The sequence below is a fragment of the Mustela lutreola genome, chromosome 14 (assembly GCF_030435805.1).
Source record: "Mustela lutreola isolate mMusLut2 chromosome 14, mMusLut2.pri, whole genome shotgun sequence".
Lineage (NCBI taxonomy): Eukaryota > Metazoa > Chordata > Mammalia > Carnivora > Mustelidae > Mustela > Mustela lutreola.
Window position 1 is genome coordinate 44,423,451 of NC_081303.1, and position 19,164 is coordinate 44,442,614.

A 19,164-nucleotide genomic window follows, 5' to 3' on the forward strand; every position below is an offset into this window, starting at 1 on the left:
TATCTTAATGGATGCTTTTTGAAACATTAGGTAAATCCAGTATTTGAATGCAAGCCTTAGGCATATGATGAGCAACATGACTTGGTAATGATTATGTCATTTAAATTACAACTTTATATTTTTGCAGAGTTCTAAAGTTCCTGTTGCTTCAGACAATGGATGAGCAATCACAAGGAATGCAAGGGCCACCTGTTCCCCAGTTCCAACCACAGGTAATTTCTTTTAATGAAGGCTGGCACGCACGCGCGCTTGTGTGTGTGTGTGTGTGTGTGTGTGTGTGTGTGTAAAAGTTCCTTTAAGAAATAAAATAGCACCCAAAATGCTAATTATGAATTCCAAGTTTTAGTCAGAATTGTGTATATTTCTTTTCTTTTCTTTTTTAAAAAAATATTTTATTTATTTGACAGACAAATCACAAATAGGCAGAGAGGCAGGCAGAGAGAGAGAGAGGAAAGGAAGCAGGCTTTCCGCCGAGCAGAAAGCCCAACACGGGGCTCCATTCCAGGACTCTGGGATCATGACCTGAGGCGAAGGCAGAGGCTTTACCCCACTGAGCCACCCAGGTGTTCCAGAATTGTGTATATTTTTAAATATTGTTTTAGAATACTTAATTCTTATGTACAAACATTAAAAAGCTGGCAGCTTTAGATTTTGACTTAATTGAATGACCTGTAGGCTTTGAGAGTTAATATTAGACTTACAGAAAAAAGAACACACATGAGGCTGTGCCCACCTTGTGGGGATGCCTGTGTATTTGGTCCCGTCTTCGCTTTGGCTGGCTTGATCTGCCTCATCCACAACTGCCTTCCATTATTGCTACTTTTCTCATGTTCTCTGACGTGGAGTATGTTTCTCCTGTTAGGTGGTTGCTTGCTTTTTTGTAAAATGAAATGAAGTAAAAGGAACACTTCCCATGACACAGAGCTTCCCATTAAGCTCAGGGTGTAATGATATGGTTGCAGTCACAAACACCCCCATATGGGGCAAAACCTCATTTTTATTGTCGTTCATAAAAGCCATATTTCTCCGTTTTGTGTATGAGGCATTCGGTAATATGTCTCAAGTTTACTCTGCTTATCTTATGTCAGTTTTGCTTAGATAGTAATTCTGAAATTGTTGGAAGAATTGATGGATGTTCTTTCAAATGAGTTCTGTAGTCATAGGTTAGGGGGACTTGGGCTGAGAGTCACTTTATGACTATCCTTGCTCAGAGCCTTTCTTATTCTAAGGTGCATTTTAAATTTCCAAGAGGACATAGCCTGTAGTGTTTTTTACCTTTATTTGACTGTGGGACCCCAGTGAGACTTTTTTTAAAGTGTCTGTCGACTTCTTCCAGGGTTGGTGTCTAAAACACAGTCCCGAAAATACTGCCCACATGTCCACCACCTTTTCTGCCTCTGTGATTTTGTTCACTTGGCACCTTCATTTGTCTCTCCAACTTTTGAACTCTTGCCCATCTTTCAGGCACTACCTGAAAGATTTCTATTGTGAAGTTTTTTCTGATTTTCTGAATGTAATATTTTTTCTTGGAAACCTGATGATACACATTCTTTGTATGTCTTACGGTATTTCTGACACCTTTGTGTTATTTTATGTGGACATTTTCTTGTCTCTACCAGGTTAAACTCTCTTTGAGGAAGAGGACTTTCTCTTACTTGGTACTGTACTTCCTTACATGGAGCAGGGTCTCCACAAGAATGTGTAATTGAAGCCAACCAGGGAATTGCTCAAATGAAGATGTTTAAATTAGCCCTTTACCTAATTGAATTTTACATTGCTTTTCTTTGTGATACTCAGCTGTATTCTCTGTATTCAGAAAAGAGACCCTTCAGCTTAATGTAAGGGCAATATTTTAATTTCTTTATTTTTGTTTTGAATTAAATTCCAGATCGTTAATATATAGTGTCCGATTTTTTTTTTTTTTTTAAGATTTTGTTTATTTATTTGACAGACAGAGATCACAAGCAGGCAGTGTGGCAGGCAGAGAGAGAGGAGGAAGCAGGCTCCCTGCTGAGCAGAGAGCCTGGAGCTCTGTCCCAGGACCCTGGGATCCTGACCTGAGCCGAAGGCAGAGGCGCCCCCTACAGTGTCCAGTATTTTAATTTCAAGATGGTTGTTTTGTGAGATCTACTGCCTGTATTTTGTGTTCTGGTCATAAATTACCGAGATTGTACTAAGCAACTTCTAACTATCAAAAAGATGTAAACACATCCTAGTGCCCATTTTACACATCTAGACAAACACTGTTGTTTCATAGTATGCTGTGTCTAGTGAAGACAGTAAAAGAAGCACTTCTGAAAATTTGATGGTTCGTATAATGATTTTGAAATCCACAGTTTGGAACAGCCTTTAGTTTCAAAGGGGGGGAAAAAGCACTTTCATTTTTGCCTCCTACTGAGTCACCAACCAGGAAAGGTCGGAGTGGCAGTAGGAGGCAAACATGAAAGTAATTGTTTTCCTATGAGACACAAGGCTGCCACACAGCATACATTTCAAGATTATATATGCGGTTCTGCATCTCTTTTCACACTGTTCCCTTTAGTTTTTGTGTCCTGCTGCTGCTCTTGTGTGGGTGGACCTCTCTCCCTGTTGGAAACAGGCAAGTGTCATCCCAGGTTCTAGCTGCCTGTGGCACGTGGAGGAAGGGAGGATTTTTCCCCCTTCTCTGCACTGATAATGTGAGATAGTGAAGGAAAAATTACCTGACAAGAGCTTATAGGCGTTATTGCTTATTAGGTCTGTGAAAGATGTTACTGCTCTCAGTAGTGTTATTTAAAGGGCTGCGAAAGGACAGCGTCTGCCCGGGGTTGACAACCTTCTTTTGTCTTGTTCCACACCATTGGCCTGAATAACTGGGGTGATATGGCAACATATGGTTAGCCAAGTGACTTCTTTCACTTTTGTCATGCTAATATCAGTGTGGGCATAAACAGAAATCAAGGGAAGTCAGCTTTTTAAGTGTCAAATACCAATTATACCCTGTTATAATGATGAGTGATGTGTGTTCTTGGCATATCTATTCTTCCCTTGTTCCAAGATGAATGCTCTAACCCCAAGATGCATAATATATGGTCTTATTTTTTAGTATAGGAGTTTTTCTTTTTTTCGTTTTTTTGAAGTTTTAGATTGTGAGATTTATTTATTTTTTCGAATGTGTTTTTCTATTATTGCCATTCTTTTGAACTTAGGGAAAATTTGTTCTCTCAGCTTCCATTTTTTTCCCTCTTCCTTCTTTCCTCCTTTGATTCCCTCCATGAAAGCCCAGAAGGTATGGCAAGGATTTTGACTAAATTTTATTCTATATATTCTTACTGCTATAGAACTCCTATTTGTGGAATAATGGATTTGGCTTAATTTTTTTTTTAAATGACTGTGTACAATATAATGACAGATAAATAGTAAAATGTTTGCTTTCAACTCTGAGACTAAACAAGGAACGTTTACAACTAACATTTTGTGAGAATTTCGATTTATGGGCATTGATGGAAGAGTGCTATGGTACATTCACATTTTTATCATAAATGTAAATATGGAACAATTATTAATCAGTACAGTTCTAATGATTTCTGGAGGTGATTAGAAGGGGAATAGTTTTTTTTCAGATTTTATTCATTTATTTGACAGACAGAGATCACAAGTAGTCAGAGAGGCAGGCAGAGAGAGAGGAGGAAGCAGGCTCCCCGAAGAGCAGAGAGCCCTATGCAGGGCTTGATCCCAAGACCCTGGGATCATAAACTGAGCCGAAGGCAGAGGCTTTAACCCACTGAGCCACCCAGGCACCCCGAAGGGGAATAAATTTTAATTGTAATAATCTTCAGGGCTTAAATTATAATTATTACTTGTAAATTTGTAGATAACTAGTGTAACACTTTGGCTACCTTTGAAGGAGGGAGAGTACCCCACATTTACAGGTAGAAAAATAGACAGTCTTTGTTTTATAGCTTGGAAGGTATGAAAATCTTGTCTTGCTGTTTTCTAGTCCAGGCAGTAGGGTAGACTGACCATTCCTTAAAGCTTCATGGCAGCCCGAACTACAGTCCACTTGTGCTTTTTGCATCTCTGTGAAAGGAATGTGAAGAGTTGAGATGAGGTTTACCTCATAGCATATCAAGCTAGTAATCCGGGTGCACTGTGGGCCAGAGCGATGCAGCCCCCAGTAGACTTTGTTGAGTGGATAGGATTTTTGGACATGAGAACTGTATTACCTTCCTCTGTCTTTAGCTCATCTTAGAGAATTACTTTCTTTGTGAAATAAGGTGATCATTTAGTTTCTTTTGATAAATTGATTTTGCCAAGGCACTTTTCATATAGCATTAAGTAGAGCTTCTATTTTGGGGAGTCTTTATATGTAATGTTCTCCTTTTAACAGTTTAGTTCATTGAATAACATTATTGATAAAGGTACAGGAGAATGAACAGCAGCTGTTTTGAGGAAAGAAGACTCTTGCTATGGTTTAAAGTCATGACCGTGAACCTCAAGTAACCCTTAATCATATATGTCGGCAGCAATATCCTGAGTGCCTCGGCTCCCCCACTTCCTCAGTGACGACTTCATCTTTTTTCTCCTCAGCTCCCAATACTTTGTCCCCCACGCCCACTCTCAGCTAATGCCCTTGCTTCCTACTTCACTTAAAAAAAACCTGAAACAATCAGAAGAGATCGCCCACAGACTCCTGCCATGGATATCGTCCTCCCAGAACCTGGTATACTCCTGTGATCTGCTTTTTCTGTTATCAGGTGAACTGAGACAGCTGTCCTCAGAGGCCAGCGCTCGCATGAGCCCCAGATCCCATGTCCATCTCCTGCTTATTTCAGCTTTCTCTACTGAGTCCGTCCCTTCACATACTATTGTGCTGTTATTTCTTCCATCAAACAACAAACCGAACCAAACAAACTCAAAAAACAGCTTTTGAAGTCCTTCTTCTCTCCAGCTGTTGACCTATTTCTCTGCTGCCTTTTATTGCAAAATTCCTAGAAAGATTTATTTGTAGTTTTGTCTCATTTTTCCTTTCACTCCCTGAAATGTACTCCAATTCAGCTTTCTCCCTGACAATGCCGCTGAAACTGCTCTTGCCAGGATTGTACTTCCATGTTGTTCAGTCCAGCTGTCTGTTCTCAGGGCTCTCTCTTCCTGACTTACCAGCTACATTTGATAGCGTCGATCATCCTTTCTTCTTGGAAGCCTGTTCATTGCTTAGTTTCCGAGAACTTTGTTTTTCTCTTGTCTTAGTGGTCCCTCATTTGCTGATTTCTCCTCACCTGAACCTCTAAACAATTTGGGATTCTGAATATGATCTGTATGCTGGTGACTCTCAGATTTATATTTCAATGCAGACCTGTGTCCTGAATTTCAAACTCATGTGTCCACTTGGATACTTGACATCAGTTTTGCATGCCCCAAACCTAACATGCCTGAAACGGACCTCTAAATATTCCTCCTAAAACTGTTCTATCTACAGTCTTCTCTTTCTCTCTCTCAAGCTCATCCCTCTTTTTAAAAAAAGATTTTATTTATTTGAGAGAGAGCATGAGCTGGGGGATAGGGAGAAACAGGCTCCTTGCTGATCAAGGAGCTGGACATGGGACTCAATCCCAAGACCCTAGGATCATGACCTGAGCCGAAGGCAGATGCTTAATCGACTGAGCCACCCAGGTACCCGGCTACAGTCTTTTCTATGACAGTTAGTGAGAGGTCCATTTTCTCATTTGCTAGGCTAAAATTTTTAGAGACATTCCTGACTCCCTCACATCCCTGTCATCTAATCTCTTATCTGTTAATAGATTCCATAGGCTCTATCTTTAAGATATATTTAGAATCAGAATACTTCTTACTCTCTTACACTCTGGTCAGAATTATTTTAACTTTTCACATACCTTATTGTGATAGCCTCCCACTTGGTCTCCACTTCCACCCTTGCCTCTCTTTACTCTCAACACAAAAGACATTATAAAATTATACAAAATTTAAATATAAAATATAATATTATAGTCAAGTGATGTCTGTTTAAAACCTTCTAGTAGTTTCTCATCAGCTTGCTCACTCATCTTCTTCAAGTATATATTTAAAGATCACATACTTTGATCGTTCAGTGAAAATTGAAATTTCATTCCAACACAGTATGCCTTTGCTGCCATATTTTTTCTCCATGGAATTTATCACCCTAGCACTCCTTCTTTTGTTCATTGTCATTGTTCTGCTAGAGTAGAAGCTTTATCCCTAGTGCCTAGAATAGTACCTAGGCACTTAGTAGACATTCAGTAAATATTTTTGAATGAATATAAACTTGGTGTGAAATCGATCAATTCTCTAAGCACCACCTTTTTGAATATGAATATTAAAATATACAAGTATCTACAGATTTTCTCTTTTACTGTACAAGTAACTACCTACATCCCTCATTTCTTACTGAACTTTTTTTTTTCCACTTCTTTGTTTTTAACTGGAATGTACCTCTTTCCCCCAAGGACATTGGTTTTCCCCCTTAACTGTCTCAAGTAGAGTCTTCTTGTTCTCTAATAGCCATAAACCGTAAGGATCAGGAGGAAGCAAGAGCTCTACTGAGGCTTCTGCTTCCCATCTAAAGGATTTTCACCTTTCTGACAGCTGTTATCTCCTACCCTCCTCATCACTCCTCACATTAGTTGAAAACTTGACCACACGGCTCACTGTCTTACCACCTTCATCCTGCTTTTGTCTGGGGCAGTGGTATGGCCACTACTATTGGCACCTACTGATTATTGAATTCTTAAAATACACCTACCTTGTGCTAAGCATTTTGAATACATTGCCTCATTTATTTCTAACAGATAACATACAAAGCATTATTTTTCACACTTTACAAATAAGAGACTGAGGCTCAGACTAATTAACTAATTTGCTCATGGTAACATAGCTAGTTAGGGGTAGAGCTGGGATTTGACCCAGGGTTGTCTGACTCCAAGCCAGTGATTCTTTAACTTTTGCAGAGAAAGTTCCTCATATGTTTCCTGGCCAGTTTGATCTTAATCACCATGACCCTTAATATTTTTATAGGTACCTCAAGTTCTTAGTCTTCAAGATGAAATTCATTGGATTTTGCCCAATATTACATTTTTGCTTGTGATTATTACCACCATCTATCTGGTTGACCAAGCTACAAACAAGGGAATCTCATATCTTATGTTTAGGTGGTTTCCATGTTCTCTTCATTTTATTTCTTAAAAAGCTATCAATTCTTCTGATTCTCTACATCCTGACTTGACTACTCTAGTTAAGATTATTGTCACCTTTTGCCTGGGTTATTGCAGGAACTTTATGTAACTGAGCTCTTTACCTTTCATTTAACCATTTCTAGTTCATTCTTTACATTGTAGCATGTCTTATCCTTTTAAAGTGTACATTTCATTATCTCATGCTTCTTAAAGGGCTGCCTTTTTTTTTTTTAAGATTTTATTATCCAACAGAGAGACAGTGAGAGAGGGAGCACAAGCAGGGGGAGTGGGAGAGGGAGAAGCAGGCCTCCTGCAGAGCAGGGAGCCCGACGTGGGACTCGATCCCAGGACCCTGGGAACACGACTTGAGCTGAAGGCAGATGCTCAATAACTGAAACACCCAGGTGCCCCTAAAGGGCTGCTTTTTTATTGCTCTTAGGGTGAATTCTGCATTTCCTTATATGACTTAGAAGGTCTTGCATCATTTTGTCTCCTTTTACTTCTCCAATTACATTTTGTGTCATTTCTTTTCTTCTTTTTTTTTTTTTTTAAAGATTTTATTTATTTATTTGACAGACAGAGATCACAAGTAGGCAGAGAGGCAGAGAGAGAGAGAGGAGGAAGCAGGCTCCCTGCTGAGCAGAGAGCCCGTTGCGGGACTCGATCCCGGGACCCTGAGATCATGACCTGCGCCGAAGGCAGCGGCTTAACCCACTGAGCCACCCAGGCACCCCTCATTTCTTATTTTGGACTCAGATTCAGTCATATCTTGTTTATACTATGCTATTTTTCATCTGCAAGTCTAAGGTAGCAAGGTAGTGGTATTCAAAGATATTTAGTCACTAATGGAACATAGTGAGCGTAAAAGCTCATTATAATGTTACATAAACTACATTTCATGATAGAGATACTAGGAAAAATGTTATAGTTGTGGAAGTATATAATTTGGAGACAACAAAAAGATAACTCTCAGAAAAAATAATGGCTAATTATTGGCTAATTTATACTTATATGCTTCCATTAAATAAGATTATACTTTGAAAAGATATATGCATCTGCATGTTTATTACAGCATTATTTACAATAGCCAAGATATGAAAACAACCCAAGTGTTCATTGATAGGTGAATTGATAAAGAAGATATGGTATGATCTTGCCATTGATGACAATGTGAATGTACTTATAGGATAATATATTAAATAAGTCCAATAGAGGAAGAAAAAACCCATATGATTTCACTTATATGAACAAACAACTAAAAAAAAAAAAAAACCAGACTCTTAAAAACAAAGAACAAAATGGTGGTTGCCGGAGGGGAAGTAGGTGAGGGGATGGACAAAATAGGTGAAGAGACTAAGAGGTAGAAATTTCTAGTTATATAAAATAAGTAAGTCACAGAGATGAAGAGTACAGAATAGGGAATATAGCCAATAATATTGTAGTAATGTATGGTGACAGATGGTGACTATACTTAATTGTGATGAACATTGAATAACCTATAGAATTATTGAATTAATATGTTATAAACCTGAAACTAATATAACATTGTACATCAATTGTGCTTCAATTAAGAAAAATAATATACTGTGTCAGCAGTGCAGTATTCACTTTTGTGGATCATATTTTATGTCAGTTATAGTAGATAATAGCTATGCAGTAATGTTTGTTAAATAAATTAATCTCTAAAGGTCTACCTCAAGAAGCAAGAAAAATCTCAAACAGACCTAACCTTATACCTAATGGAGGTAGGAAAAGAAGAACAAACAAAACCCAAATCCAACAGAAGGAAGGAAATAATAAAGAAATGATACAAAAATGTAAAGAACAATAGAACACATCAGTGAAACCAGGAGCTGTTTCTTTGAAAAGATTGACAAAATTGATAAACCTCTAGCCAGACTCATTTAAAAATAAATAAATAAATAAAAGAAAGCAAAAGATAGAGGACTCAAACAAAATCAGGAACAAAAGAAGATAAATCACAACAAATAGCACAGAAATACAGAGAATATTATGAAAAATATGAAAAATATGCCAATCTAAACTGGACAATCTAGAAGAAATGGATAAATTCCTAGAATGTATAACTTACCAAAACTTAACAAGAAGTAATAGAAAATTTAAACAGATCGATTACCAGCAAGGAAATTGAATTAGTAATCAAAAATTCCTAACAAACAAAAGTCTAGGACCAAACAGCTTTACCAGTGAATTCTACCAAACATTTAAAGAAGAGTTAATACCTGTTCTCCTCCAATTATTCCAGAAAATTAGAGAGAAAGGAAAACTTCCAAATTCATTCTATGAGGCCAGCCTTACCCTGATTTCAAAACCACATAAAGATACAGTAAAAAAGAGAGCTACAGGCCAATATTTCTGATGAACATAGATGCAGAATTCTTCAACAAAATATTTGCAAACCAAATTTAACAACACATTAATAAAATCATTCACCAAGATCAAGTGGAATTTATTCCTGGGATGCAAGTTCAATATTTGCAGATCAATCAATGTGATACATCACATCAATAAGAGAAAGGATAAAAACCATGTGATCATTTCAGTAGATACAGAGAAAGCATCATGCTCATTGGTGAAAAACAGCTTTCCCTTAAGGTCAGGAACAAGGCAAGTATATCCACTCGCACTATTTTTATTCAGAGTGGTACTGAAAGTCATAACCATAGCAATCAGACAAGAGAAAGAAAGTAAAGGCATCCAAATTGGTACGGAAGAAGTAAAACTTAGACTGTTTGCAGATGACATGATACCACATATAGAAAACCCTAAAGACTCCACCAAAAAAACTATTAGAACTGATAAATGAATTCAGTGAGGTCACGGGATACAAAATCTATATACAGAAATCTGTTGCATTTCATAAACTAATAATGAGGCAGCAGAGAGAGAAATTAAGGAAACAACGCTATTTACAGTTGTACCAAAAATAGTAAGATACCTAGGAATAATCTTAACCAAAGAGGTGAAAGACCTGTACTCTGAAAACTATTAAACATTGTTGAAAGAAATTGAAGACAACACAAAGATATGGAAAGACATTCGATGCTCATAGATCGGAAGAACAAATATTGTTAAAATGTTTATACTACATCTACAGATTTAATGCATCCCTATCAAAACACCAACAGCATTTTTCACAGAAGTAGAACAAATAATCCCCAAATTTGTATGAATCAAAAAAGACCTCGAATATCCAAAGGAATCTTGAAAAAGAACAAAACTGGAGGTATCATAATTCCAGACTTCAAATTACATTGTGAATCTGTAATAATCAAAACAGTATGGTACTGGCACAAAAATAGACACATAGATCAATGGAAAAGAATAGAAAACCCAGAGAAAGAACCCCCCAATTTATCGACTAATCTTTGACAAAGGAGGTAAGAATATGCAATGGGAAAAAGACTGTCTCTTCAACAGATGGTGTTGGGAAAACTGTACAGCAACATGGAAAAGAATGAAACTGGACCACTTTCTTATACCATACCAAAAAATAAACTAAAAATGGATTAAGGGCCTTAATATGAGGCCTGAAGCTTTTACAAATCCTAGAAGAGAGTACAGGCAGTAATTTCTGTGACATTAGATATAGCAACATTTTTCTAGATATGTCTTCTGAGGAAAGGGAAACAAAAGCAAAAATAAACTGTTGGGACTACATCAAAATAAAAAGCTGCACAGCGAAGGAAACAACCAACAAAACCGAAAGACAATCTACTTGAATAGAAACAGATATTTGCAAATGACATATCTGATAAAGAGTTAGTATTGAAAATAAAGAACTTACACAACTCACCCATACCTGAAAGATATGAAAAGACCCCAAAAACTAATAATTGGATTAAAAAATTGGCAGAAGACATGAAGAGACATTTCTCCAAAGAAGACATACAGATGACTAATAGGCACATGAAAAGATGCTCAACATCAGGGAAATCTGAATCAAAACCATAATGAGATATCACCTCATACGTCTCAGAATGGTGAAAATCAAAATCGTAAGAAACAACAAGAGTTGACAAGAGTGTGGAGAAATAGGAACCCTCTTGCGCTGTCGGTGGGAAAGCAAACTGGTGTCGCTACTATGGAAATCAGTATGGAAGTTCCTCAAAAAATTAAAAATAGAATTACCCCATGGTCCAGTAATCATATGGCTTACCCAGAAGATACAAAAACACTAATTTAAAGGGTCATGTTTATTGTGGCATTATTTACAATAACCAGATTGTGGAAGCAACCTGAGTGCCCACTGATGTATGAATGAATAAAGAAGAGGTAGTATATATGTACAATGGAATATTATTCAGCCATAAAAAAGGATGAAACCCTGCTGTTTGCAAGTACATGGATGGATTTAGAAAGTATAGTGCTTAGTGAAATAAGTCAGAGAAAGACAGACACCATAGGATTTCAATCATATGTGGTTTTTAAGAAACAAAACAAAACAAAGGGGGAAAAAAAGACAAACCAAGAAACAGACTATAACTATAGAGAACAAAAACAGATAGTTATCAGAGCAGAGGAGTGTGGGGGGATGGATGAAATAGATGAAGGGGGATTAAGAGTAACTTACCTTGATGAGCACTGACTAATATATGGAATTGTTGAATCACCGTTTTTTACATCTGAAATGAATACAACATTGTATGTTAAGTACACTGGAATCAATTTTAAAAAATTGTCAGTACATTTAGGATATCTTTATATTTTCCTTTATATCATTATTATGTGAATATTATGACTTTTTCATGGGACTGTGATTATGTTTCAGACAGCTTTCTCGTTAAGTATTCATAAAGCAAATATTTCTTATATTTAGAAATTTTGATAAGTACCCCTTTTATCAGCCACATTTATATAGAATAAATTTAATTATGCATCATTTCTTTTTCTTTTTTGACTGGATCTCATTAAGTATAGATCAAGGGGAGGTAGATCAAGGCAGAACAAAGAGATGGAGGAGGAGTTTCTAGGAGAGTTGTGATAGGGTGTCCAATAGAGGGTGTGGGGGATACCTGGAATCAATTAACACTAACTTCCAGAACCAATGAATGGGTGAGATTGAACAGTGAATTAGATTGCCCAGAGTGAATGAGTAAAGTGAGAAGAGAAGGCCAAGGATAGTACCCTGTGGAACATAGAAGCATTTATCTGTAGAGTTGCTAGAAGGAAACCGGGACTGGCTATGTAGTGTGGTGGTTGAGAACATGAACTCTGAAAACAGATTGTCTAGGATGAATTCTGAGATCTCTCATTTTCTTGCTATGTGATGGAGAGCAAGTTATTTAACATCTGTAAAACTTAGTTATCAAGAAATGAAAAGAATAGTATTTTTCACTTCATAGAGTTGATAGGGAGCTTTTAGTGTGGTGCTTAGCACATAGCACTCATTAATTGATGGTGATGATGACCACGTCAACCGTGACTATGATAGTGACAACTTTCTGCCAGTAATTATTTGGCCCAAAGATTTCTCTACCCACTGATTGTTTGTATATCATGTTATAATCTTACTAAATCTAAATGTAATCTAAAAATTACATTTTTATTGCCTATGTTCTGCCCAAACTGCCTCTCCTTTTGCTGTGTTTATCCTAGTAAATGGCATCAAGATTTGTCTGCATGCTCAAGCCAAAAATCTATGACTTATTCTTGATTTCTCTCTGCCCCTCACTTCTTATATTCAATTCATCAGCTGTTCCTTTGACTCTATCTCAAGATTATATCCTGATTCCAGCTGTTGTCGTATCTCACTATATTTCCCAGGTCAAGTCCGTTACCTATGTCTAGTCCCCGAGCTTCCACTCTAGCTTTACCCATCCTCCTCTCCAGTTCCTTTTCCACGCAGCACTGTGACTTACCTTTGTAAAAGATATAGTAGATCAGAGCACGTTGCTTCCTGTGTAAACTTCAAACTCCTTACTCTAGCCATCAGAACGCTATGTAATTTTGTCAGTGCTTACTTACCTCTTGAGCCTCATTCCTTACCATTGTCCCCCTTGACAGCCACACTGTCCTTTTTACACCATCATTTTTGAGACATTTTCTCCAGCTGTTCTTTCTGCTGCTTCCTTTCCTTGGGGTCTTTTAATTACAATGTAAATGTCACCTCCTCAGGTCATCCCTGAATTACCCAATCTAAAATAACCATCTTCTCATTTTCCGTATGTCATCCTATTATATTTCTCTGCGTAGTAGTAAAGAATGTGGAATAAGTATTAGATACTATTATGTATATGTTTACTTTCTTTTTTGTTGTTTTGTATTACGTATGCATTTGTTTATATCTCCTCCCCTGTTAATACTTGTGGCATAAATGAATAAACTTCAGAAAACCCCTTCCCTCTACTTCTCCCTATCTCTATCTCTGTTCTCTTAGTAAGAGACTTTTTCTTGCCATATTTAATTTTTCCAGGTATAGCTGGTGGTGCTCATCGGTGGAGTGGGGGAAATGAGAGTATCTTTGTCATTAATCATCTATTCTGCTCATGATAAGGTGGCAAAGATAGTATTTTTGGTTATATAACTTTGATACAGTAATTATTATGCTAGGAAGTATAACTAATGATGATTAAATGATACAAATACTAGGGTCTTATACATGTTTAGCTAGATAATTAGTTATATATGGTCACTCATTTTCTTTTGCTACAATGAATTCCCTCCTTTGGTAAAAAGCCAGTAGTAATGATTAATGGCATATTGTTCAAACTGGTGCAAATCTCCAACACTTACTAATCTTTAGGAATTGGTTACCTTTGAAATAGTTCAAGAAATTCTAAGGAGGTAATTGTTCAAATGTGGAAAAAGCATGGATCATTAGACTTTGCTGGTGCATGTGGTGTTTTTTTGTGTTGTTGTTGTTGTTTTGGTTTCCAGTGAGCTTGATAGAAAGTTTTTAGAAAATAATATTTGACAGACTTGTTTAAATATTGTTAAAAGGCTGTTCTAGTTTGAGTAGATTGGTGATAAGTAATACCATTTTCAAGATCAGAGCATGAATTTTATTGCTAAGTAAAATTGAAGAGCATTTTGAAGTTTGTTACTCTTAAATTTTGGAGAAATCCAGTAACATTAATACAAAATATAAAGCAGGTTATTAACTTGCGTAATTGGTAATGTGAAAACCACCACTGAGGGATAAATTTGCAATAAAAATGAAAACCTTATTAATGATGTTAAATATTATAATTAATACTGGCTTGTATATTAGATCATTGATAACAATACCACTAGGAATTATCAGGATATAATTTTCTCCCTGGGGAGTTTATTGAGTCCATGCTGTGACTCTGCTAATTTCCCGAGAGAGAATTGTCATCATAATGTTATCCTGAATTATCTTATTGCTCATTAAGTGTCCTTGCCTTCAAACTTAAAGCTAGTTAAAGAAATTAATTTAGTCCTAGGAAATCATTGTTTAAAGAGTCTGCACCTGTTGTAAGACTAAGAACCACTGGCACAACAGAATCATTTTTATTTTAAAAAGAGAAGTTTTATATGAAGGAAGCAGGAGAAGTTAATCCCAATTAGTAAGATCTTACAGGATTAGAATGCATTCAAATCAACAAGAGGCGCATTCGTAAGAAACCGGAACATTTAAGGTGTTAAATAAAGCTTCATTCACTCCAGGGTTTGTTTTCTTAGTTGTTATCTATAATTTTGAATATTTATTTTATGTTTCTGATATTTCAGAATACTTTTATAATACAACCTGTTAGTATATAGATTCAGGAATGTTGTGAGGCTAAACATAATAATTTACCACGAAAATGTAAGATAAATTCTTCCAAGAACAGTTTTAATTATGCTCTTTAAGTCAAGAGTTGTGGTTATCTTATGGTTAGTAATTATGAGATAAAGTAATATTGAGAAACAACTTATATGGGCTTATAGTTATGTTACCCATGTTAATTAGTTACGTTTTAAGACTTCTTCCAAAAATTAATCTGTTTGAAAATACTTCTGTGGGGTATGTAGTCTTTATCTCAGTAATTCTAGAAGATGCTGTGTACTGGATTAGCCATGTCCTTTCTCAGTTTTCTTTTGTCATGAAGCCAGACAGTATCAGACTCATAGGGTTTATGGGTTTTGAACGAGTTATTCCCCTCTTTCACGTGCCTGCAGTTCTAAACTTCATTTTAAGCATGTTCTAACCAAATAACCAGATTATAAACATGGTGTTTTTCGGTACTAAATGCCCTTCTCTCAATAATTGTTAGAAGGACATTGGGTGGCATAACTGTGTCGGATCCACTGTACTGTCATCGAAGTAGCTTCGTACCCAAGGAGCTAGGCTAGCTTCCTTTGTGAATCAGGCAGATAATCCACATGATAAATGAGGTATCCCTGTTGGAAGGCAGAGCACAGGGTGGGGTGATACTAAGAACTCCTAGTAAGCGTGCTCTTGGCATTGGGAAATCTGGCAGCAAACGAGAGGACATTAAAGGAGGCTTTTCAACGACAAGAGCCCTGTTAGAGTGAGTTGGTGGAACATTGTCACTGCTGGTACTCTTGGGGAAAGGAAAGTCTTCTTTGATACGGAGTATGTGCTCTGTGCTTGGCTCTGTCCTAGGTACTTTATAATTATAGTCTCACTTGGACACAGTTCTTTGGGTAGGCTTACCCCTATTTTACAGACGTAGGAAACAAGGTTTGGGTAGCTTGCTGCACAAAAAGACACTGAGCATCAGAGCTGGGATTTGAGCCCAGGTCTTGCCGATGAACTGCAGAACCTCTGCCTTTTCTAAGGGGCTGTTTGGGAACTCCGTGGATTCTTTCGTAATGCCATGCCTAGTCAGGCTTCGGAGCAAGATTGATTTGAAACACAGTGTTTAATGCTTCCCATAGTACTCTAATGAGGATTGTGGATTATGACTAAGTGTCCTTTAATAGCGAGGAATAAGGGAATTCTCTGTTTCACCTGTGTGGAAGCTATAAGAGGCGGAGACAGTTGTCTTGCTTTGTGGGACTGAAGTTTTTTCCACTGCATCGCACTGCATTTCTACCTGCTTCTACTCAGAGCCTCTCAATAGTTACAATCATGCCGTATGTATTTAAAGCCTTTTCCATTAAGTTCTTTTGGTTGCATTCACTTATTTAGTCAATACTGATTATCTAGTTCATGTCAGACCACCTTCATGGCAACTGGATACAAAGATAAAACGTGGTTTCTGGCTTTGAGAAAGTCAATTATGTGGAGGAAAAATACATATATGTAAATGAGTAATGAAATCCAGTGAGATCCAGAAACTTGCTCAGTGCCAGAGTTTGTACAGCTGTTGGTAGAGCTGAATGACTACTCTCAGTTGCTATGGAAGGAGCCAGTAAAGCTGCCCACAAGCCGAAGATGATTCCTTAGAAGGCTGGCAGTGGAATCTCAAAGATGAGTTGTGGTTTGCCAGGTGTGAAGAGCAAAGTAATTTAGAAGGCATGGGGATAAGCACATGCTTTGCATGGAGAGGCCAAAGCTCATGGTGCACTTGGGGAACACTTGGTATTGCTGGTAGCGGAGGCCCATGGCTCAGTATAAAAATGACTTGGCCCTGTGTCCTAGGAAAGGCCTTATTATCTTTATTTCAGCGGAAGAAACAGCAGAGGTGTTTTTATTTTTATAAAAATTTAAGTTCCTTTAAGTGACTCATACCAAATCCAAAAACCATTTTGTACAGCTCAGAAAAATATCCTGATCATTAAGGGACTGTAGGAAACAGATGCAGTTTATACACCAATTTGAGACCAGGAAAAAAGCAATTTAAGTGATTTTATTTGGTCCATGTTTCATACTGATTTGAATCTCATTATTTTGCTGGGTTATTTATTCCCAATATACCTCAAATGCTAAAATACCTCAAATGCTATGTATACACACACACACACACACACACACACACACGGAATTGGACATCATTCAAAAAAGAGAATATAGCTCTTTCCTAAAAATAGTTCTTTACTTGTGTGGGCACTCGTTTGATGATATCATCTTTTTATTTAAAGCACCTAATACAGTGCTGCCTACAATAGGATGTAATTCATGAAAATGAAGTATGGCATTGAATACAATATAATAGAATCATTACTAATACACGTATGTATTACGTGTCTGATCATCTCCTAAAGGAGAGCTCCTACTACACAGGCTTATTTTTATACAAATTGCAGTGTGGCAAAGGGACCCAGGGGTAGCTGGAGACGTGCAGCTATGCTCCTTCTCATGTCAGCTTTCCATGTCTACACTGGGTGACAGGACATGGGAGCAGATGAGACAAGCTGTCACTCACCCACACTGCCCTTTGAAGAAAGGCCATAGGGGGAGAAAGGTGCCGCAAATGGGCTGTGAAGTTTACATACACTGCCCACTGTTAAACAGATTACGTCTAATGAAGTGTCTAATGCTCAGGCCATATCAACCTAATCCTTGGTGGCAGTTCATCCCTCAACTGCCAAAAAACACCGCCCTGTGGCCCTCTCTCGCCACTCTGGCCGCCAAGCGCAGGGAGGTGCCCAGTCTTAATAAACCAAGACAGTGTGTGATCTGACATGCAAATGTAGGTCATTGCATATGTAAATGTGTGATTACAAACCTGCATGCCAAAACACATTAGTGAGACTTTGCTCTCAGCATGCGGTTGTCACACTGTCTTAGCAGTTCACGCTAATATTTGTCAGTTACTGTGCAGACAGAAGATGGAATTCCCAGTTAAACTTAATGTATATGGATTGTATGATAGTGTTCCTAATGATGAAGTTGTATTTTCCTGTTGAGATTGACAGGTTTTTGTCAGGAGAAAAAAGGGTATGTACATATATAGCGGAAGAAGGAACTCTCTTTCTTAGAGTTTGCAGACTACCCTCGTGTGTCGATATTTAAAAAAAAAATTTCTTAGGAAAGCGTAGAAGTTAAAAAAATCTCTACTCTTTAAATGAAACTTTTATTAACAGTTAAGAAACTACAAAAAGTTGCTACTGTCTATTGACTATATCTAAGAAGTGGTACTTTGTAAGTTTCCTTTCTTAAATAGGTATCTTGTTGTCACAGAGGCACTTAATCAATTAATCTCAGTGACTCCAAGAAGAAATCTTATAAATGAACAGCATGGGGTTTGATAATTTTTATTTTATTTTATTTTTCTTATTATGGTGTGTATTTTTATTTTCATTCTTAACATATGTTTTTATTTCTGACTTTTTTTAATCAAAAGATTTGAAATTGAAAATATTTGTGAATCGTTATGTAGGAGTCCCATAATATTGAGTCATATTGTAGATTTTGTTTAGTGATTGTGGTAGCATAGTAAAGGCTATACTTGGGAACCAACTAGACATAGGTTTGGTTTGATAACATGAGAACAAATTAGATGACATATAAAGTCCTAATATATAGGAATTGTTAAGTTGTAGGTACAAAATGGAACCTTCCTTTATTATGGTAGTTGCTACTATTATTCTGTTATACCAGTTATTCATGGTATTATATTTATGGAATGAATTTGTAAAATTTCTTGTATACTGGTTATTTTGCATGTCTTAAATGAAGAATGGTATTTTTCTTGACAATAGTTTGGACTTCCAGAAGAAAGAAAATCAGTTTCTCTTTTTGAGAAACATTGCATTTGAATTACAGTGAAACTTCAGCAGAATTTTTGAATTTTTGCTAGCATGATAGATATAGTAAAATCAACAATGCTAAAAATATTGTGGTTAAGGTAAAGTACTACCTGTATATTAAAATAGCCTTTTGCATAAGTCATGGGGTCATCAGGCTTAACAGAGGTTTATTTGAAGGACTAAGATTTCAAGTTCAATTTAGTGTGTTTACCAGCCAGTGCTATCTTTGATTACATTAATAGACATTTAATGTTCACTCTTACTAGTCAGTGCACTAGTCAGACCCCATAAGAATGTCATGCGTACTCCACGTTGGCTCAGAGAATAGAGGAGGTCCAGAAGGATA

At 37.0% G+C, this 19,164-nt stretch overlaps 1 protein-coding gene across 3 annotated transcripts in view; it reads left to right on the forward strand.

Annotated features, from left to right (window-relative positions):
• The window catches only part of NEK7 (NIMA related kinase 7), a 155,082-nt gene that overhangs the window by 62,289 nt on the left and 73,629 nt on the right, over positions 1–19,164 (forward strand). For all 3 annotated transcript variants that reach the window (XM_059144908.1, XM_059144907.1, XR_009347236.1), the window contains one exon: positions 128–212. In XM_059144908.1, the coding sequence (XP_059000891.1) occupies positions 156–212 (57 nt within the window). In that variant the 5' untranslated portion in view covers positions 128–155. Of the gene's footprint in view, positions 1–127; positions 213–19,164 lie in introns of those variants that run through there.